This window comes from Leuresthes tenuis, unplaced genomic scaffold (assembly GCF_036924035.1).
Source record: "Leuresthes tenuis unplaced genomic scaffold, fLeuTen1.0.hap1 SCAF_3, whole genome shotgun sequence".
Taxonomy (NCBI): Eukaryota; Metazoa; Chordata; class Actinopteri; order Atheriniformes; family Atherinopsidae; genus Leuresthes; species Leuresthes tenuis.
The window spans coordinates 40,644,117-40,667,833 of record NW_027325357.1 but is presented as its reverse complement, the minus strand read 5'-3'; the positions used below and the strand labels follow the sequence as shown (position 1 = coordinate 40,667,833).

Here is a 23,717-nt window from a genome sequence, read left to right as displayed (position 1 = left end):
TATCTTCTCTTAATCATCATGGGAAGTTTAAGATTACTGGCAGTTAACGGGGAGCCCTAATGAGGATGAAGCAGGAGCATCAGGAGGCAATATTGGGTTTTTTCTCACAAAGACATTGCTGCAACTCTGTCACCTCTCTGCTCAGCTTTCAGACTGTATGGGCAGACAGAGACTGCAGACATAGAGGTAACAGTAGAGAAGGAGGAATACAGAGCTGGTTAACAACAGATGGTGTAATCCTGGACATGTCACTGAGAAGGAGCGTCACTGCACCCCAGATGTTGAGCTGTTTGTTCTTTTCATGATTTCCACTGGGATTTCCACTGCTGACGCTGTGTGTGAAATCATCAGCTAAGTTGTTGCCAAGCTGCAGCAATAAAATTTCCTTTCGGATGATTAATTATGCATTATTCAATTTGATTAGAATAGAATAGAAAATACTTTAGTTATCCCCATGGGGTAAATGAAAAAGGAGACCGTTCTTGACTTCAGGCATGCTGTATTCACTTACCATTGATCATCAGCAGCTTCCCAGTAGAGATCATCCAGAGCACCAAACTTTTTGGTTCTCACATTACAGAGTAGCTTATTTGGACCCCTTAACAAAGGCTTCATTATTAAGAAAGCCAGCAACATTTTTACTCTCTGTGTAGACTAAGGAAGGCCCACCCTCTACAATCCCCAGAGTGACCATTGAGAGTATCTTAACCAGCGGCATCTGACCCTGGTATTGGAAACGCAACGCAATGGACCAAAAGATTCAACAGCTGATAGTGAGGACAGCCCAAAAGACCATTGTGGTGTCACTCTCTTCTGTTTGTACAGTATTTGTATCACTCACTGCATCTGTAAAAACAGTAAAAATGCTGGATTTCAATCACCACAGCCATACTCATTCTCCCTCCTCAGACTCACTGTTTATCATCTGCCATGAGTCATTATTTACATATTCATTCAATTCTAGCCATACTGCTTCTTTTTTTAAAAAACTTTTATTATGATCTGTATGTTATCTGCTTTTGTTGTAATGTTTTTTATTTTGTTGCATTGTTTGATAATGTTGCACCCTAAGCATTTATCAGAAATTAGTCCCATGTCTAAATTGGTGGATATGTCACCCTGAAAAAGATTGAATAAACAATTGACAATTAAAAACTAATATCAATTACATTAATGCAGAATATTGAAAGAGAAAGAAGTGTGTGTGTCTGTGTGTATTAGGTTCTAGCATCCCTACTTTAGAGATGTGTAATATAAACATGTAATATGTTATTTCAACTGACATAATCAGTTGAAACATAATGAATGTGACACACAATAACTTGGACTATCAAATTTGACGGGCCGATTAAAAATAGATTCTAGCATATTAAAGTTTATGAACACAAGAGACTGTTACCAAATTCTCACATAATTTCCAAATTCATAACCTTTTTAGAGTGTTGAGTGCATCAAGGAGAAATGTCTCCTACTGTGAAGACAAAGTTTAATGAAACTTTTTGTTAGTCAGTAGACAGAGATCCAGAGGCAAACTGACTGAGGCTAAACAGCAGAGGCTGGTTACTGGATAGATGTCAAGTCAAGTCAAATTTACTTGAATAGCACATTTCATGTACAAAATAATTCAAAGTGCTTTACATAAAATAAAAGTATTGCAGCGGGGATTAGAAAAAGCATTAAAAATACATGAAAGAATAAAAAGAGAAACAAATAGAATAATTAACTTGAAATCAAAATAATTAAAAACAAGCAACAATCTTGATAAGTTCAAAGATACTGTGCAGATTTCCTGCATAGACACATGAGAAAAGGGCGGCTGTAGCTCAGGACGAAGAGCAGTCGGCCACCAATCGGAAGGTCGGTGGTTCGACTCTGGCTTCCCCAGAATACATGTCGAAGCGTCCTTGGGCAAGACACTGAACCCCACGTTGCCTCCCAGTGTATCCATCAGGGTATGAATGTGTGTATGAATGCTTAGAAAAAGCACGTAGTTATGAATCTTAAGACGTGCTGTATGAGTGTGTGTGAGTGGGGTGAATGCGGCATGTAGTGAAGCGCTTCGAGTGGTCAGTTAGACTAGAAAAGCGCTATACAAGACAATTTACCAAAATAAATGTTTTTAACCTGGATTTAAAAATGTCTACATTTGGTGACAGTTTAACCTCCTCTGGCAGTTTGTTCCACTTGTTTGCAGCATAACAGCTTAAATGCTGCTTCTCCCTGTTCAGTCTGGACTCTGGACTGGACCAGCTGACCTGAGTCCTTGGATCTAAGAGCTCCGCTGGGTTTATTTTCTCTGAACATATCACAGATGTATTTTGGGCCTAAACCGTTCTGGGATTTGTAAACCATCAGTAGGCTTTTAAAATCTATTCTGTGACTGACTGGAAGCCAGTGTAAAGATTTTAAAACTAGTGTGATGTGTTCAGATCTCTTAGTCCTGGTTAAAACTCCAGCAGCAGCGTTCTGGATGAGCTGCAGATGTTTAATGCTCTTTTTGGGAAGTCCGGTTAAAAGACCATTACAGTAATCGAGTCTAGTGGATATGAATGCATGGATGAGTTTCTCCTGGTCCTTTTGGGAGAGAAAACCTTTAATTCTGTTGATGTTTCTGAGTTGGTAAAAAGCTGCCTTGGTGACAGCTTTGATGTGGCTGCTGAAAGTCAGATCTGAGTCTATCAACACTCCAAGGTTACGAACTTGGTCAGTGATTGTAAGAGCCCGAGTCTCAAGATAATTACCAATGCTGCCCCTCTTCTCTTTGCTACCAAACAGAATGATCTCAGTTTTGTCTTTATTTAATTGTAGAAAATTCTCTCTCATCCAGGAGTTTATTTCCTCCAGACACGGACACAGTATGTCTGCTGGGCTGCAGTCGTCTGGTGACAGAGACACATAAAGTTGTGTATCGTCTGCATAATTGTTGTTTAAGTACTGCAATATCTGACCCAAAGGGAGCATATACACGTTAAACAGAAGAGATCCAAGAATTGACCCCTGGGGGACTCCACAAGTCATGGCTACTCGCTCAGATTCAAAACTGCCAACTGTAACAAAATAACTCCGGCCTTCTAAATAGGACCTGAACTAGTTAAGGACCGCTCCAGAAAGTCCAACCCAGTTTTCCAGCCTGTGCAACAGGATTCTGTGATCTACAGTATCAAATGCAGCGCTGATATCCTTCAGAACCAGGACTGAAACATAATCAGAATCAGTATTTAACCTGATGTTGTTTAACATAATAAATGCAGCGCTCTGGCCTTGTACAGCTCATTATTATAACTATGCAGGCTTTGTTTGTACAGCTCATGGTGAATCTGAAGCTTTGTTTTCCTCCACTTACGTTCAGCTTTCCTGCATTCTCTTTTCAGGTTTTTGACTGTAGTGGTGTTCCTCCATGGTGTTTTCTGTTTGCTCAAGGTGCTCTTGATTCTTATCGGTGCAACAGCTCCCATTACATAAAAAAATTTTAAGTTGAAATGATCCAGCAGTACGTCAACCAACTCTGCGCTCATAGTTGGTGACATAGCTATGGCCTCCCAACAAGACGCATGCAATTTAAAGAATATAAAATATACTCCTCTTCTGGACAGACATCTCTGATGTTGTTTCCATATTCTGCTGGAGCCACTTTCCCAGTTTGGGGTCACAGCCCCAAACACAGTTCTCTTTTCAATCTTTTCAACTTCCTCCTTCACTCCTTGGTATTTTTCTATCTTCTTGTGTTCCTTCTTCATGATATTGCTGTCACTTGGAATTGTTACATCTAGCATTATTGCCTTCTTCTGCAGTTTGTTGACCACCACTTTTGGTTGGTTAGCCATCACCTGCTTTATCAGTATGGATCTGGAAGTCCCACAGGATCATATCACTGTCATTTAGCTTGCACCTCGGGTTCTGTCTGGTGTAGTAGACCCCGCTGGGTAGGTGTAACAAAGAGATGTTCACTGACGTGTTTACTATGGGTGAGAAAATATGGATTATTTCTGTTTAGAAGAGGTCAGAGCTCCTTTGCCCTGTTTGGTCCTTTGGCTGGGTATGTGCACAACAACACATCTTTGGGGCCTTTTCGTTGTACTCATATAAATATGGTGGCTTTATCTGACCTCTGTCTTTGGTTGTTAGTGACAGAGTCATGTTAAACTGATTATTGTTCAACTGATCATTAAAGATTTATCTATGTCTACAGCTAGGTGGATTTAACAAAGAAAAGTTATATACATATAGTTGTCCAGTGTAAATAGGCAAAACAGTAGAGAGGACAGAAGCGAGACATTTCTACCCGACAACCAGCTAACTGAGCCCTTTGTGTATTCATAGGGCTAACATGTCGGATAAGGTCTCAGAGGAGAAAGCAATTCTGGCAAAGAAATTGGCTGAGCAAAGGGCTAAGGGTGTAGAAGGCATCCCCACTACTGCTAAGGTGAGACATCAAACAGCATATGTTGCCTTTTTTACAAGAGCAGAAATGGCAAAAAACAATCTGTCTTCTGCTCTCTTGTCTTTCTATTATTTATTTTCACAACTGCAGCTGAAAATTGATGAGTTTGAATCTAATGTCAATGAGATCAAGGATCCTTTCCCTCCCGCAGACTTTCCAGGTAAGTTCTAATGCCTCCATACTTAATTTTAGTACCTCAGAGTCAGAGTTCAACTAAGACCTGTGTTATCTGTCTCTCTTTCTGTTGGCTAGGTGATGATGAGGAAGAGGACCCTGAGATTCCAGAAAGTCCAAGACCTCGTCCAATGGCAGATCTGCAGTTGAAGGAGGAAGCAGTGCCAATGCCAGAAGCCAGCTCTTTTTTTATCTTTGGACCTCAGAACAAGTAGGTCATTACTGTAGTGCATAGTGATGACATTTTGTTGTTTTTACAAATCATGCAAGGTAGGGATCTTCCATTTTCAGAAAGAAATACACTATGTGTGCAGCAGTTATGATGCACAGGATATGTCATTGATAGAACACCTGCTCAAACAAAGTACCTGTGAACACAGGTGTGTTCTTTATGTTCTGAGATATACCCAGAAGAAAAATGTCTGGAAATTTTGGTAATAACCTTGTAAAAATCATAATAGTTAGAATAGTAATAATGAACACCAGATCAAAAATCACCAGAATCTTAATTTTTTTTTTTTGACAGTTTTTTTGAGTGTGTTCACAATTTCTTCATAATTACAAGACGGTGGTGGAAAGATTCAGAATAGGGAGGTTGTTCCGTTAATCTTAAAAAGAGTGAACTAGTTGACAGATGCGTGTGGCATGTAAATAATTTCTGTATTAATAAGAGTGCAATGCCACGGGTGTCTGTCAACAAAACCCATTTAAACCATCCATTTAACCATTTGAGTATGAATCTTCCTGCACTGTATAGGTAAAGGTGTATTGCAAGAAGCGCAAACTTCAGTTCAGAACGTTCATAGGTGGGGGGTTGTAGATTTTTTCATTTGGTTATGTGTAGAGGTGTGTTTGATGTTGGTCTGTCTATCGGTTTTAGATGTTTCCTTAGATTGATTAGACTTGTGTACTTACAATCCCTTAAAACATTCAATCTCTTGATCATGGACACTTAGTAATGGTGAGAGGCATCCTCCTACTAACTGGCTCTTTATCACCTGAGCCACAGCTACAGGTTATACCCTGCCATCATGTACCTAATAATTTTAAAGTTAATCAACACGGCCTTGTAACCTCTCGCCCATACAGGAAAAACAGATACACGTCATGTGGAAAAAACAATGAGGAAAGTAAACATTATAGCCTTTTCAACATGTTCCATTGCACATGTCAACTCTATTAATGTTTACATTAGGTAATGCATACGTCCGCACATTGCTTCTTGTAATGTCGACACGGTACTTTTAGTATATCATACTCAGACTCACACACAATTGGCAGTATGGGTTTCATTGTCTTGTCTAAAGACACTTTTACACGTATGTAGGTTTTCCAACAAACCTATCGGTTTCCACCGGAGTTTATGGCTGACGCGTGTTGTCCAAAGCGAAACCATGAAAGAAGTGTGTCCTCCACGATGACTTATTTTACAGGTTTATTTGCCAAAGTACAAAAAATAAAAAGCACAAGTTTTCCACGGACACTGTAACCAATTATATATACACACTTCAAAACACGTCTTCTACGTTTTCCAGCACAATATCAACTAAAGTATCAACACGGTCAGAAAAAACGTGTGCTCCTGTCACTCTCTTGTGGTCCACACAGCCCAGTGCCTAATCACGATGCCTTGAACCGCTACCTTCTTAAAGATACAGGTGCTTACTGTCATCTGCTTCACTGAAATTATGAGAGTTTATGTACAAATGATAAGTAAATAATAATAATCGTGACTTCAATTAACTTATCTTTAAATTCAGTTAAATCATTAAACTGCCATGAAATCCAAATACATTCTCCATAATGAACTAAAATGTACTTTGATTTATATCAATCATATGGCACCTACAACGTCAAAGGACTGCTAGGGATCTAACAAACATCTGTTAAGTGAACAACCAATTGATCAGGTGAGCCATGGCTGACCAATAAACGTTTACTGACACCAACGAAAAGAAAAAAAAAGTCATCATGGTGACTGTGCTTTCTAAGCTGTTCTGAATGCATCTTGCAATCAGAGTGTAAAGGGAAAAAAAAGCCACAACTTACTATGATGAGGAAGCTTCCTCATCCTGAATAACTTTCTGAATTTTATCCCTGTTTTATAAAGCATGTCGCAGTTAAGTTCATGATTTTTAATTTTATGTAATAAATGTCTTTTCACCATTTTAGGTTCCGGAAGCTCTGCCATCGAATTATTAATGCAACTACTTTCACCAACATCATCCTCCTCTTCATCCTGCTGTCATCTGTTTCTTTAGCTGCTGAGGATCCTATTGACCCCATGTCTTTCAGGAACCAGGTAATAAACTACATACCTATTGACTCGCCCTCTTTCAATTCCAAGGTTGTAGAGACTGCATTGCTAAAAAGGAAAAAAAAAAGATCAAAAAGGATCCCCACCTGGGTTTAACTAGGCAACCAATCTGGGTTTACGACAGTTGTTTAGGTCTGTTTACCAGCTGGCTATAGGCATATATATATATATGTGTGTGTGTGTTGCTCTTATTAAACAACACATTCCTAAATGACAATGTGTGCTTCAGGGAGCATGAGACATCAGTTCTACAAGTGGATTGGTCACCACAGAGTGCAGACCTCAACCTCAGTGAGAATCTTTGGGATGTGCTGGAAAATACTATACACAGGCAACTGTATATCATCTTTACACAGAGTCTTAATCAGTGCTATTTGCTAGAAAACATAAATTAGGACAAAAAAAACAATAATTTGGTCCTAACAGGCTCATCAAATGAGGTAAAATGATAGATACATACATAAAGGGTTTAAGCACAGCTCTCCTCAGGTCCCACTACAGCATTTCAATCAAGTTGAGATCTGACAGCAGGGTGTCACGATCCTGTGGCTGCATCATCAGCCCTCCACCACTGTACTTGACAGTTGGTATGAGGTATTGTATTTACGTTATTTTAAAAGCTGCTGAGGACCATATGACTGTTTTTATAATTGTATACTTTTATGAAAAACCTTGGAAAGAGGATGCATTTATATTTTTCCATTGCTGTATATACGTAATATGATGTTAAACTGTAAATTATTCTATTTCTTCTGTATTTTGTATATGTTATACACTGTAATACAAATAATATATATTCTGTGACATTTTAGGTGTTGGCCTATGCTGATATTGTGTTCACTTCAGTTTTCACAGCAGAAATTGTACTGAAGGTAATTAAAGGAATCAGAAATAACATTTTGATACAGATGGGTGACAAGTGAAGAAAATCCTGAAGAAGCGAAAGATGAAAATCTAGATCTTTCCATCCTTACTGAATAGAGTTTAATCAATATTTTTTATGACAGGCCAAAAGCAATTGAGCTGATCTTCACCCCTCATTTACAGACACAGAATTGTATGAGCTGTACCAAAAGGCAGTATAAAAGCACTGGAGATGGTTACATTTTTTAAAGTTTCTGCTGGATTTTCTTTTGTTTGTCATTCACATCACTCTCCAACCCAAAACATTCATAAATGCATGTGATCATAAAGAGCTAAATAAATTTATTTTCTTTCCTGCTGTTTGTCCTTGATGAATGAGAAGGTAATTGAAATGACCTACTAAAAATTATTCAGGGGCTCACTAATAGATTTTAACAACAGCAATATTTGTTATATAAGTGTCCTGCATGAAAACCTGCCACTTTATAAGTCTAATAATTCATTTTCTGAGCTGTATTTAACACCACATGCTGAAGGTATTTGATGTCAGAAGCAGTTCAGCTCATAAGCATTTAATAAGCAAGATCAACACAGCAATTTGTTGCTTTTTTGGTTCCTCAACTCTGCATATTCAATTTGCAATGAAAATATCTGTGCTGTATTGAAGTGCAAAATGTGTTAGAAAAGAATGGTGTGGGGAACTTTTTCAATATTAGTTTAAACACAAAAGAGCTAAACCTCTAGCTCAGAGTTCATTGTGGGCTGAATTTTAAGTCCCTTTAACACAAAAAAAAACTCGTGAACACCCACTAACATCGGGCTTCACAGATAAAGTGAACAGGGGTCACATGACCCTGCAGTAGTTACAGGTTTTTCACTCTCTGCTCCAAGCTGCAAGGGTGAGCAGAACCATATTTACATAAGTAAAAGTCCTTCACTGCGGTTACAAAGAAAATGGATGGACGGATGGGTGGGTGGATGGATTTAATGGGTGGATGGATAGATGGATATATGAATGGATGGACATAAAAAACCTCCTTGTGGATGGTACTCTTCCTTCAAGCTTGGGTCCTCTACCAGAGGACTGGGACCTTGAGGCTTCTACGCAGAATCTTAGCTGTTCCTTGAGCTGCACTCTTCTGGACAGAGATATCTGATAATGTTCCCAATATAATCTATACTCACAGTATGTTTCTGTACACTATTCCTGCCACTTGGTTATGGCATTCCATGTATGCCGTACCTGCCTTCATCTTAGACCCTGCTACTATCTGCTGGACTGTCTCATAAGCGTCTTTGCACACCCAACACCTGGGGTCCTGTCCAATATGGTAGACCCAGCCTCTATTGCTCTTGTCCTTAGGGCCTGATCTTGAGCTGGCATTATTTGTGCCTCTGTGCTGTCATTCAGACCAGCTTTTTTTTAGCCACTGATAGGACTTCTCAGTATCAGCCACTTCTTTCAGTGGTACATGCTGTGCAGATGCTTATCTTTCCATGATAGTGCCTCTGTCATGATTCCTGAAAACGTTTAGTTTTTGTACTTTGTCTTGTCACTTCCGGTTTTATTTTGAATGTTAACTTCTCCTCTCGTTTCAGCTAACTTGCCCTTCCTCCCGTGTCCTACGTCTGTGTGTCTCCCGTGATTACCCAAGTGTTTCCACCTGTTCCCCTTGGATCCTCATGTGTATACAGTCGTTGTCTTCCCTCGTTGCCAGTGTGTTGTACCTTACAGTCATCATCCTAGCCTCCGAAAACCTCTTGCTTGTTCCTAGTATTCAGATTCTTGACCATTGCGGTATCTTGTGTTTTGACCCCTTGGTGGATTCCTGAAGTCGAGCGTTTCTCCTTCAGAGTTTTCTTTTGGTTAATGTTTTGTGCAGTTCTCAGCTTAACTTTGACTAATTTTCATAGTCGATTTTGGTTTCCTCATTTTGAGAGATTTCTGTTGTAATGTTTCATAGTGCCTCCGTTATCGGAGTGGATGCTTGTTTTCTGTTCTTTGTTTAATTCTGTAGTTCCTCCAGTAGAAGGAGAGTTTTTCTTTGTTCACCTCTTTAGAAGAGGGTTGTTAAATTTAAGTATTAATCGTTTTGTTTTCCTCCTAGAGTGGAGAGACTGTTTTTCTTGATTAAGTTTTATACCGGCATCTGTCACTGCTATAATTATAGTGATCAGATCCTTAGTAATTTTCATAGCGTTTATTTCTCTGTTCGGAGACTTGTTAAGAAAGTTTATAATAATAAACTATCTTATTCTGAAATTGATCCTGCGCCTGTGTCCTGTGTCCTGCCGGTTTCTGACAGCCTCCTCTTCTTTGTCGCCTCCCCCAGGTTTCAGCTTCAGAGACAGGTTTCAGAGACATTCACTTAGCAGTTTATCACTGGGGGCCAACTTCCTGATGTATTCTTGGATCTTTGTTGTTTCATCCCAGATAGTGGCTCTGACGCTCAGTAGTCTGCAGCCTCTTAGTGTACAATCTTAGGGGGTTGGACTTGGGGTGAAACCCTCCGTGCATTGTGACGAACTTTCTTGATATCAGTGGCATCCATCTCTTCCTTTCGCCAGGTTATTATGTCAGTGAGGTATCCGATGACTGGCAGGGCTGTAGGTTTTGCTGGCTCGGACTTCTAGTTCTTATTTTGGATATACACATTGCAAAGGTGTCCTAGGATCAGTCTCTCCAGGATCTTCATGACCGGAGAGGTCAGTTCTACAGGCTTGTAGTCATTAAGCACCCCTGACTGGCTCCTTTTGGGCTCTGGGACCAGGCATTGTGTCTTCCGTAGCACCAGAACTCTCTGAAGGTGCAGGCTCAGGTTGTAGAGGTGCTGAAGTACTCCACACAGCTGGCTCGCACAAGCCTTCAACACTCTGGGGCTAATGGCATCAGGTGCAGCTGCCTTCCACCATCTGAGCTTCTGAGTTCAGTGTGTCAGTGGGAGGGGGACTGCTGGGGGTGCTGGTGATGCTGCTGGTAAGGGGAACTAGAGTCAAACCTGTTAAAGAACTACTTTAACTCCTTTGCTCTCTGCACTCTCCTTGCAGTTGCTCCTCCACTTTTCCTCTGCAAGTCAGTGATAACTACTGCACACATTCCTGGCTCTGTTTGCCTCACTTCTCTCCTCCAGCCTACTACTGTAGGCATCCTTACTCTATAGGGATCCTAAGTCTGTGCTTTAACTTCCTCTGCACACGTTTTAGTTTTGCATTGTTCCCTGCTCTAAAGGTAATCTTCTTTTGTTGAGTAGGGCCTTCCATGCACTTTTTATCCAAGGTTTGTTATTTGGGTAGCAGTGGACCTCTTTAGTGGGAATGGAGTTCATGCAGAACTTGCTGTACTCAGAGACACGGTCTGTTAAACAATCACTGTCCTCACCCTGTTGTCCACAAAGAGCATTCCAGTCTGTGGCCTCCAATCCCTGCATAGTGACTCCATAGCTTCAGGAGACCACTTCCTCACAGTTCTTACTGTCTGTGACTGCCACTGAACCACTGGCTTGTATGCAGGTGGGGAGTAGGACAAGGTTGTGTTTTGACCTGCCCAGTGGTGGGAGGGAAGTGGAGCCGTATGCATCCTTCACGTTTGTATACAGTAAATCGAGTGTTCTATTGTCTCTTGAAGTCGTCCCAGTAGAGTGCCTGTGTAGAAATCCCTCGTTAGCTCTCCTATAGCAACAAGTAGCCACATAACAGCAGCTATGAGTTAACAGAGCTATAGTACACGTTCATTCATTCATTCTTCTTAAAGTATTGGTGAAATAAAGACAGATAATGCCTTATTTAGAGGCTGCATCGTCCCTGCCCTGTTCTCTGCGTTATATGGATACACCGATCGCAAGTTATCTAAATAGCTTCTCATGGACGTCAACTTTCGCTAAACTGTTCTCGATGAGTAGATAAACATATTTCATTCCAGAAATAAGGTCTAGGTTTAAAAATACAGGAGTTCCTCTTTAAATGTACCTGGAGTTGAGTGGCATTCATCAATCCGGTTCTGCAGAGCACTGTTCACTATGAAGTGGTCATCAGTGTGGGATATGTCCAAAGGACGTCCACTTCTATGCCTTTCTGTGACTCTTCCCGTCTCTCTGTATGTTTGTTGCAAGCTGCTGACACTCTGTGACACTCTAAGCTCAGTGGCCACATCCGTCTGAGAACATCCTGTTTGAAGCCTCGAAATGGCGAGGTACTGTTGATCAGTTGTTAGGTGTCGTCTTGGTCTCGTGATGTCAAAATGTGAACAGCATGATGAGGAGGACTGTTTAAATATCAATTCTAATTGAACCTGGAAATGTGTTGGTTGACTCATGGATCACCTGTTGTGGATTTTGCCGTTCATCCGTGTTCATGTTTAGGCAGGTAGCTTAAAGGGGGGGTTCAGTCAGGATTCAAACTCTGGTCACCCACATGAAGGGCAGACATCTTACCACTAGACTATCTAGTCGCTATTAAATCATTGTAAAGGTTATAATACATTTTAAGTTCATCCTGAAATTTCACCCGAAAGCCGAATAGCCCTAACTTTTTGTGAGTAAGATATAGTGTAATGTATATATATATATCTATATAGATATATATAAATATATATATATGTCTTGGTGGTGCTGAATGTGTTCTTCAGTCCAGTTGTGGAGTTCCTAGTCAACAACAAGTATTCTTTTTCAGATGACAACATACGGTGCAATTCTTCACAAAGGGTCCTTCTGTCGGAACTCATTCAACATCTTGGATCTTCTGGTGGTCAGTGTATCTCTTCTCTCCATGGGCATGGAGTAAGTGGATTCTGAAATGATTCTTCATCACTTCTCATTAACTGAACTTCCTGTTCTCTGTCATCTGTCAAGACTGTTCCTACACTGCTTTATGTATTTCACGAAGAGAAAGGGTTCAGTCTTTTTTGATTCTCTGCAGCTTCTGAACTGGTGTCTCCCTCTCAAATATGCCAATTCCCCACAAGGACTGTCCCTGTTTCCAGAAATCCTCAGTTAAATCAATGTAAAAATAAACACGACGAAGAAACATAGAGAACCTGATAAAAATTAAGACTACAATTCTAAAATAACTAAAAGAAGATCATTGACTGTGGATTATTGAAAGTCAGACCTCTCCCATTGATTGGCTATGTAGCTTCTGAAAGAAAATTCATGATGCAGAAAATGAAGTAATCAAACTTAAAGAATACATTTTCTAATTACTGTCTTTAGGTAACTTAATTGAACTAAATAAGAATTTATCATATTGACAAATCATATTGTTACAGAACTAATTATTAAGGACAAACAAACAAGTTGATAATTAATTAATAGGGCGGCAGAGTGATGTGGTGGTTAGCATTGCTGTCTCACAACAGGAAGTTTTCAGGTTCTAATCTCAACTGGTTCTTTCTGTGTGGAGTTTGCTTGGAGTTCAGTATATGGTTCTGCAGCCATGTCTCGGTGAAACACATAATACTGCAAATCTAATCAAATCTTCACTCCACTTCAGTTCACTGATGGGACAATCCAGGGGGAGTGAATGACAGGGTAGAAGAGAACTCCTGTTCAACAGGAAGAAACATCCAGAAGAACCAGAACCAGGAAGGATGACCATCTGCCTCATCTAGTTGGAGGTTTAGAGAACAGGAAAGAGGGGTTAACAAGCTCCATTAACACCAGGCCAGGGATAGATGTTTTGGGGAGAGGGTCATTTATTGCTTTGGTTTTTTTTAAGCGTTAATTTTACAAATTTGAACAAATAAACAGTACATAAAAAATAAGACATTGTGAAACAAATTCAGTAAAACTGTGCAATTGCTGGATGTAAACAAATCCCCTTTCCACCGAGGTCCAGAAAAAAACAAAGGCTCTCCACATGTTCAGTGAATGGGGACCAGGTAGCAACAACTACAGTGGCCCTGATGGTCAAAAACACAACAACATTTCAGAAAACGCCACGACATTTCAGAAAACACGACGGCATTTCAGAAAACACGACAATATTTCAGAAAACACGACAACATTTCAGAAAACACGACGACATTTCAGAAAAAAGGACGACATTTCAGAAAACACGACGACATTTAAGAAAAAAGTACGACATTTCAGAAAAAAGGACGACTTTCAGAAAACACGACGACTTATCAGAAAAAAGTACGAGATTTCAGAAAAAAGTACGAGATTTCAGAAAAAAGGACGACATTTCAGAAAACACGACGACATTTCAGAAAACACGACGATATTTCAGAAAACACAACGTCATTTCAGAAAACACGACGACATTTCAGAAAACACGACAACATTTAAGAAAAAAGGACGACATTTAAGAAAACACAATGGCATTTTAGAAAACACGACGATATTTCAGAAAACACGTCGACATTTCAGAAAACACGACGATATTTCAGAAAACACGACGACATTTCAGAAAACACGACGACATTTCAGAAAACACGACGACATTTCAGAAAAAAGGACGACATTTCAGAAAACACGACGACATTTAAGAAGTAAGGACGACATTTCAGAAAAAATACGACATTTCAGAAAACGCGACGAGATTTCAGAAAAAAGTACGTCATTTCAGAAAACACGACGATATTTCAGAAAACACGACGACATTTCAGAAAACACGACGACATGAAAGAAAACATTACGAGATTTCAGAAAAAAGTACGACATTTCAGAAAAAAGGACGACATTTCAGAAAACACAACGACATTTCAGAAAACACAACGACATTTCAGAAAAAAAGGACGACATTTCAGAAAAAGGGACGACATTACAGAAAAAGGATGACATTTCAAAACACGACGAGATTTCAGAAAAAAGTACGACATTTCAGAAAACAAGACGACATTTCAGAAAACACGACGACATTTCAGAAAACAAGACGACATTTCAGAAAACACGACGACATTTCAGAAAACACGACATTTCAGAAAACACGAAGACATTTCAGAAAACACGACGACATTTCAGAAAAAAGGACGACTTTCAGAAAACACGACGACATTTAAGAAATAAGGACGACATTTCAGAAAACACGACGACATTTAAGAAGTAAGGACGACATTTCAGAAAAAAGTACGACATTTCAGAAAAAAGAACGATATTTCAAAAAACACGACGACATGAAGAAAACATGACGAGATTTCAGAAAAAAGTACGACATTAAAGAAAAAAGGACGACATTTCAGAAAAGACGACGATATTTCAGAAAACACGACGACATCTCAGAAAACATGACGATATTTCAGAAAAAAGCACGACATTTCAGAAAAAAGCACGACATTTCAGAAAACACGACAACATTTCAGAAAAGACAATGATGGAAGACACAACGACATTTCAGAAAACACGACGACATTTCAGAAAACAAGACGACATTTCAGAAAACACGACGACATTTCAGAAAACACGACGATATTTCAGAAAAAAGGACGAGATTTCAGAAAAAAGGACTAAATTTCAGAAAACACGACGATATTTCAGAAAAAAGGACGAGATTTCAGAAAAAAGGACTAAATTTCAGAAAAAAGGACGACATTTCAGAAAAAAGGACGACATTTCAGAAAACGCAACGAGATTCAGAAAAAAGGACAACATTTCAGAAAACGCAACGAGACTTCAGAAAACACAACGAGATTTCAGAAAAAAGTACGACATTTCAGAAAACACAACGACATTTCAGAAAACACGACGACATTTCAGAAAACACGACAACATTTAAGAAAAAAGGACAACATTTAAGAAAACACAATGACATTTTAGAAAAAAGGACGACATTTCAGAAAAAAGGACGACTTTCAGAAAACACGACGACATTTAAGAAATAAGGACGACATTTCAGAAAACACGACGACATTTAAGAAGTAAGGACGACATTTCAGAAAAAATACGACATTTCAGAAAACGCGACGAGATTTCAGAAAAAAGTACGTAATTTCAGAAAACGCGACGAGATTTCAGAAAAAAGTACGTAATTTCAGAAAACACGACGATATTTCAGAAAACACGACGACATTTCAGAAAAAAGTACGACATTTCAGAAAACGCAACGAGATTTCAGAAAAAAGTACGACATTTCAGAAAACACGACGACATCTCAGAAAACACGACGACATTTCAGAAAACACGATGACATGAAAGAAAACATTACGAGATTTCAGAAAAAAGTACGACATTTCAGAAAAAAGGACGACATTTCAGAAAACACAACGACATTTCAGAAAAAAAGGACGACATTTCAGAAAAAAGGACGACATTACAGAAAAAGGATGACATTTCAAAACACGACGAGATTTCAGAAAAAAGTACGACATTTCAGAAAACAAGACGACATTTCAGAAAACACGACGACATTTCAGAAAACACGACGACATTTCAGAAAAAAGGACGACTTTCAGAAAACACGACGACATTTAAGAAGTAAGGACGACATTTCAGAAAAAAGTACGACATTTCAGAAAAAAGAACGATATTTCAAAAAACACGACGACATGAAGAAAACATGACGAGATTTCAGAAAAAAGTACGACATTAAAGAAAAAAGGACGACATTTCAGAAAACACAATGATGGAAGACACGACGACATTTCAGAAAAGACGACGATATTTCAGAAAACACGACGACATCTCAGAAAACACGACGATATTTCAGAAAAAAGCACGACATTTCAGAAAACACGACGACATTTCAGAAAACACAATGATGGAAGACACGACGACATTTCAGAAAACACGACGATATTTCAGAAAAAAGGACGAGATTTCAGAAAAAAGGACTAAATTTCAGAAAAAAGGACGACATTTCAGAAAAAAGGACGACATTTCAGAAAACGCAACGAGACTTCAGAAAAAAGGACGACATTTCAGAAAACGCAACGAGACTTCAGAAAACACAACGACATTTCAGAAAACACGACGACATTTCAGAAAACACGACAACATTTAAGAAAAAAGGACAACATTTAAGAAAACACAATGACATTTTAGAAAACACGACGATATTTCAGAAAACACGACGACATCTCAGAAAACACGACGAGATTTCAGAAAACACGACGAGATTTCAGAAAACACGACGACATTTCAGAACACACGACGATATTTCAGAAAACACGACGACATTTCAGAAAACACGACGACATCTCAGAAAACACGACGACATTTCAGAAAACACGACATGAAAGAAAACATACGAGATTTCAGAAAAAAGTACGACATTTCAGAAAAAAGGACGACATTTCAGAAAACACAACGACATTTCAGAAAAAAAGGACGACATTTCAAAAAAAAGGACGACATTACAGAAAAAGGATGACATTTCAAAACACGACGAGATTTCAGAAAAAAGTACGACATTTCAGGAAACAAGACGACATTTCCGAAAACACGACGACATTTCAGAAAACACGACATTTCAGAAAACACGACGACATTTCAGAAAACACGACGACATTTCAGAAAAAAGGACGACTTTCAGAAAACACGACGACATTTAAGAAATAAGGACGACATTTCAGAAAACACGACGACATTTAAGAAGTAAGGACGACATTTCAGAAAACACGACGACATTTAAGAAATAAGGACGACATTTCAGAAAACACGACGACATTTAAGAAGTAAGGACGACATTTCAGAAAAAAGTACGACATTTCAGAAAAAAGAATGATATTTCAAAAAACACGACGACATGAAGAAAACATGACGAGATTTCAGAAAAAAGTACGACATTAAAGAAAAAAGAACGACATTTCAGAAAACACAATGATGGAAGACACGACGACATTTCAGAAAAGACGACGATATTTCAGAAAACACGACGACATCTCAGAAAACACGACGATATTTCAGAAAAAAGCACGACATTTCAGAAAACACGACGACATTTCAGAAAACACAATGATGGAAGACACGACGACATTTCAGAAAACACGACGATATTTCAGAAAAAAGGACGAGATTTCAGAAAAAAGGACTAAATTTCAGAAAAAAGGACGACATTTCAGAAAAAAGGACGACATTTCAGAAAACGCAACGAGACTTCAGAAAAAAGGACGACATTTCAGAAAACGCAACGAGACTTCAGAAAACACGACGAGATTTCAGAAAAAAGTACGACATTTCAGAACGACATTTCAGAAAACACGACGACATTTCAGAAAACACGACAACATTTAAGAAAAAAGGACAACATTTAAGAAAACACAATGACATTTTAGAAAACACGACGATATTTCAGAAAACACGACGACATCTCAGAAAACATGACGAGATTTCAGAAAACACGACGATATTTCAGAACACACGACGATATTTCAGAAAACACGACGACATTTCAGAAAACACGACGACATCTCAGAAAACACGACGACATTTCAGAAAACACGACGACATTTCAGAAAAAAAGGACGACATTTAAAAAAAAAGGACGACATTACAGAAAAAGGATGACATTTCAAAACACGACGAGATTTCAGAAAAAAGTACGACATTTCAGAAAACAAGACGACTTTCAGAAAACACGACGACATTTCAGAAAACACGACATTTCAGAAAACACGACGACATTTCAGAAAACACGACAACATTTCAGAAAAAAGGACGACTTTCAGAAAACACGACGACATTTAAGAAATAAGGACGACATTTCAGAAAACACGACGACATTTAAGAAGTAAGGACGACATTTCAGAAAAAAGTACGACATTTCAGAAAAAAGAAAGATATTTCAAAAAACACGACGACATGAAGAAAACATGACGAGATTTCAGAAAAAAGTACGACATTAAAGAAAAAAGGACGACATTTCAGAAAACACGACGACATTTCAGAAAAAATGACGACATTTCAGAAAACACGACGACATTTCAGAAAAAATGACGACTTTCAGAAAACACGACGACATTTAAGAAATAAGGACGACATTTCAGAAAACACGACGACATTTAAGAAGTAAGGACGACATTTCAGAAAAAAGTACGACATTTCAGAAAAAAGAACGATATTTAAAAAAACACGACGACATGAAGAAAACATGACGAGATTTCAGAAAAAAGTACAACATTAAAGAAAAAAGGACGACATTTCAGAAAACACAATGATGGAAGACACGACGACATTTCAGAAAAGACGACGATATTTCAGAAAACACGACGACTTTTCGAAAACATGACGATATTTCAGAAAACACGACGATATTTCAGAAAACACGACGACATTTCAGAAAACACGACGACATTTCAGAAAACACGACGACATTTCAGAAAACACGATGATATTGCAGAAAACACGACGACATTTCAGAAAACACGACGACATGAAGAAAACATGACGACATGAAGAAAACACGACGACATTTCAGAAAACACGACGATATTTCAGAAAACACGACGACATTTCAGAAAACACGACGACATGAAGAAAACATGACGAGATTTCAGAAAAAAGTACGACATTAAAGAAAAAAGGACGACATTTCAGAAAAAACGACGACATTTCAGAAAAAAGAACGATATTTCAGAAAACGCGATGAGATTTCAGAAAAAAGTACGACATTTCAGAAAACACGACGACATTTCAGAAAACACGACGACATCTCAGAAAACACGACGACATTCAGAAAACACGACGAGATTTCAGAAAACACGACGACATTTCAGAAAACACGACGACATTTAAGAAAAAAGGACGACATTTCAGAAAACACGATGACATTTCAGAAAACACGACGATATTTAAGAAAAACACGACGACATTTCAGAAAACACGACGATATTTCAGAAAACACGACGATATTTCAGAAAACACAACGACATTTAAGAAAAAAGGACGACATTTAAGAAAACACAATGATGGAAGACACGACGACATTTCAGAAAACACAACGACATTTCAGAAAACACGACGACATTTCAGAAAACACGACGACATTTTAGAAAAAAGGACGACATTTCAGAAAACACGACGAGATTTCAGAAAAAAGTACGACATTTCAGAAAAAAGGACAACATTTCAGAAAACACGACGAGATTTCAGAAAACACGACGACATTTCAGAATACACGACGACATTTTGAAAACACGACGACATCTCAGAAAACACGACGATATTTCAGAAAACACGACGATATTTCAGAAAACACGACAACATCTCAGAAAACACGACGATATTTCAGAAAACACGACGACATTTCAGAAAACACGACGATATTTCAGAAAACACGACGACATTTAAGAAAAAAGGACGACATTTAAGAAAACACAATGATGGAAAACACAATGACATTTCAGAAAACACGATGACTGCAGGCAGGAAGTAGGTAGGAAATTGCATCCTTGAGCAAGTAGGGAGTGTTTTCTGAAATTGAGGTATATTTTCAAACAGTTTTTGACAACTGGATTGTAAACTTTATTGCTTGTGTCTATAAGTAGTGGACAGCTTATGATGGCTACAGGTTGGGTCAATGAGCAGGATGATCATTGAATTTTAGCCCACAAGGGGCCACTGTTGTGCTCAAAAACTCAGATCCAATAGGCCGGTTTAATGATGTGTGCTGCCCAGTAGCAGTAAACGAAGTTTGGTAGGCCTTGGCCGCCAGCGGTCTTGAGAGGTTCTAAATAGGCCCTTTTCACGTGTTTTATTCCAAATTAACTCATTGATTAAACTGTTGAGTTGAGCTTTAGTGAGGAAAACCGCGATCATCAGGAATAGATAAAGGAAATGGGGCAGTATTGATATTATTACTGTTGATTCTACCAGATAGTGAAGTCAATACAGGAGACCATCTGGCCAGATCTAGCTTTGGTGTAGTCTAACAGTGACTTACAATTGTAATTGTAGAGGTCGTCAAATGAATAATTTTGATACCAAAATAGGTAACATGCATTTCCAACAGGAAAGGGAAATGACTACGATCCAGATTAGCAGCAGACTGATCTACCAGAAAGAGTATGCTATTTGCAAAGTTCAACTTGTATCCAGAGAATTTGCCAAATCAATCCAAAATGTTGCTAAATACAATAGCAAGTAATCTGGGTAGAAGGACATTTTGTGGATCACATCTTTTTTGGGTATTCCTTGTATAGCAGAGAGCTTAAAAGCTATAGCTAAGGGCTCAATGGCAAGATAAAAACAAAAAAGGGGAACAGACAGCCTTACCAAGTGCCTCAGCGCAAAACCAAGTAGTTGGAGTAGATGGAGTTGGTAAATACTGAAGTCCTGGACAAGGTGTATAGACTATTAACCCATGAAATTGAAGAGGGGCAAAATCCAAATTTCTCCAAGACTTGATTAAGATAGATGTAGTCCACTCGATTGAAAGCATTTTCTGTGTTGAGAGAAAGTATGGTTTCAGGCTGTGAGGAAGGAGAGGAATAAAGTACATTAAGGAGCCTGTGTGGATTGTACAACTGCCTAACTGGAATAAATCCAGTTTGAATTTATTGCTTTTTTATTGTGTTATTTTTGTCCTAATATCATGTTGATTGAATGGTCAGTGAGTGCTAATTCCACGGCTGAGTGAGAAGTTGAGTGTTTCCTACAGCATTGATTAAATGACAAGACAGGTTGTCAGAAATAGCAAATACAACATTTATACACGATTTGGCTTTCATCTATATGGATCTTTATCTGTCAAGATTATAAGGGATAATAAGAAAACACTGTGAAGCAGACCCTTAGAAAACAGAGCATTCAGTCCACCTGTTCTCTGAATCAGTGAGCTCCAGCCCTGCTGTATTCTTGGGATTTTGATGTTCTTTACCTGAGAGGCACCTGATTCAGCTGCATTCTGCTTGAAGAGAGATTTCTGTTTTTAATATCTGACAATTACTTCAAGTCATTGCAGCTTAGTTCTAAGAGCCACTGAATCATTGGGTGTCTTTCTCTTTTTATACACTGTTACTGCATTTCAGCTTTGCTTTTTATAGAACAATGACAATGAAATATGTCTTGTTTTGTTGTTTATGTCCTGATTTATCAAACCTTAAACTGAAAGAAAATATTTTTGAATTTTACTAAGACTATGGATAAACCATAAAGCATGACCAGTTAAGATAGTGTTTTTTGAAAAGGCATTCACACGCAAGTGGAACTGGAAGCAGATGGACCATTCCCCATACATATGGAGTATGTCACAGTAGGAAGAGATAGTCTCTTCACTCAGAGATCCAACAGTACATTGTAACCATATATTACAGAAATAGTTCTGTAAAGAAATCTTTATGCTGTGAAGTACTGGATTTGATCAAATGTGTTTGTATCCACTAGATCCAGCGCCATCTCAGTTGTCAAGATTCTCAGAGTGTTAAGAGTACTCCGCCCTCTGAGGGCTATCAACAGAGCCAAAGGCCTCAAAGTATGAGATGTCTGTCAATAGACTTCCAGTTTTTTTCTTCTAATTGCTGAAAACCATTTTTCCATTGTAATTGCAATATCTTTTTCTTTTTAGCATGTGGTTCAGTGTGTGTTTGTTGCCGTCAAGACCATTGGAAATATTGTACTGGTCACCATGCTGCTGGATTTCATGTTCGCCTGCATTGGAGTCCAACTCTTCAAAGTGAGAAAAGAAGGGGAACAAAATGTCAATAATCATTGTCACTTTACTATATCAATATGACATTTACATATGTTGCCTTCCCAGGGCACGTTTTATGCCTGCACTGATCCAGACAAGATGACTGAGGAAATCTGCAAGTATGTTTTTTTGTGTTTCTTTTTTTTCAATTTGTTTTACTAAACATTTAAGGTTCAAGATTTTTTATTTGCCATTTGTGCATAAACCAACAGTCCAGACACATTGGAATTATTGTGCTCTCTCGTAGTCAACAGTTTAGGTAATAAGAAACTTAAATAAGAAGTATAAGATATAGAAACACTATACAACATTAGTAAAATAAGGCACTGTAGAAAGAAAAACATAAAAAAATTAAAAAAAATATATATATAAAATAATTGTGCTTTGAGTCCCATTTCAGATTATCTAAGGGGTGGGTGGGTCAGCTTGTTCCACTCAAATTTTCTTTTTGAATCTGGAGGAGTTGCCATTAAGCCACTCCTAAAGAAGAGAACTCCAGACGCCTCTGTGATGAACAACTAAAGACGCGTTTCTAATCTCTCTTTTATATCCAAGATTATTGAGAAAGTTGTATTTAACCAACTCAATGACTTTCTGAATGAAAGTGGAAGTCTCGATAACTTATAATCAGCCTTCCGACGTCATCACAGCACTGAAACAGCTCTGGTCAAAGTGTTAAACAACATCAGGTTAAATACTGATTCTGGTTATGTTTCAGTCCTGGTTCTGAAGGAAGCTATGAATCTGAGCGAGTGACCATGACTTGTGGAGTCCCCCAGGGGTCAAGTCTTGGATCTCTTCTGTTTAACGTGTATATGCTCCCTTTGGGTCAGATATTGCAGAACTTTAACATCAATTATCACAGTTATGCAGACGATACACAACTTTATGTCTCTGTCACCAGACGACTGCAGCCCAGCAGACGTACTGTGTCCGTGTCTGGAGGAAATAAACTCCTGGATGAGAGAGAATTTTCTACAATTAAATGAAGACAAAACTGAGATCATTCTGTTTGGTAGCAAAGAGAAGAGGGGCAGCATTGGTAATTATCTTGAGACTCGGGCTCTTACAATCACTGACCAAGTTCGTAACCTTGGAGTGTTGATAGACTCAGATCTGACTTTCAGCAGCCACATCAAAGCTGTCACCAAGGCAGCTTTTTACCAACTCAGAAACATCAGAATTAAAGGTTTTCTCTCCCAAAAAGACCAGGAGAAACTCATCCATGCATTCATATCCACTAGACTCGATTACTGTAATGGTCTTTTAACCGGACTTCCCAAAAAGAGCATTAAACATCTGCAGCTCATCCAGAACGCTGCTGCTGGAGTTTTAACCAGGACTAAGAGATCTGAACAC

At 38.6% G+C, this 23,717-nt stretch overlaps 1 protein-coding gene across 1 annotated transcript in view; it reads left to right on the top strand.

Annotated features, from left to right (window-relative positions):
* Positions 1–23,717, top strand: part of LOC140304052 (dihydropyridine-sensitive L-type skeletal muscle calcium channel subunit alpha-1-like) — a 247,211-nt gene that overhangs the window by 113,759 nt on the left and 109,735 nt on the right. Inside the window, exons 14-22 of the mRNA XM_072383062.1 lie at positions 4,321–4,423; positions 4,532–4,601; positions 4,694–4,826; positions 6,788–6,917; positions 7,745–7,804; positions 12,465–12,571; positions 22,052–22,139; positions 22,233–22,340; positions 22,425–22,477. Of these exons, the coding sequence (XP_072239163.1) occupies positions 4,321–4,423; positions 4,532–4,601; positions 4,694–4,826; positions 6,788–6,917; positions 7,745–7,804; positions 12,465–12,571; positions 22,052–22,139; positions 22,233–22,340; positions 22,425–22,477 (852 nt within the window). The remainder of the gene's footprint in view (positions 1–4,320; positions 4,424–4,531; positions 4,602–4,693; positions 4,827–6,787; positions 6,918–7,744; positions 7,805–12,464; positions 12,572–22,051; positions 22,140–22,232; positions 22,341–22,424; positions 22,478–23,717) is intronic.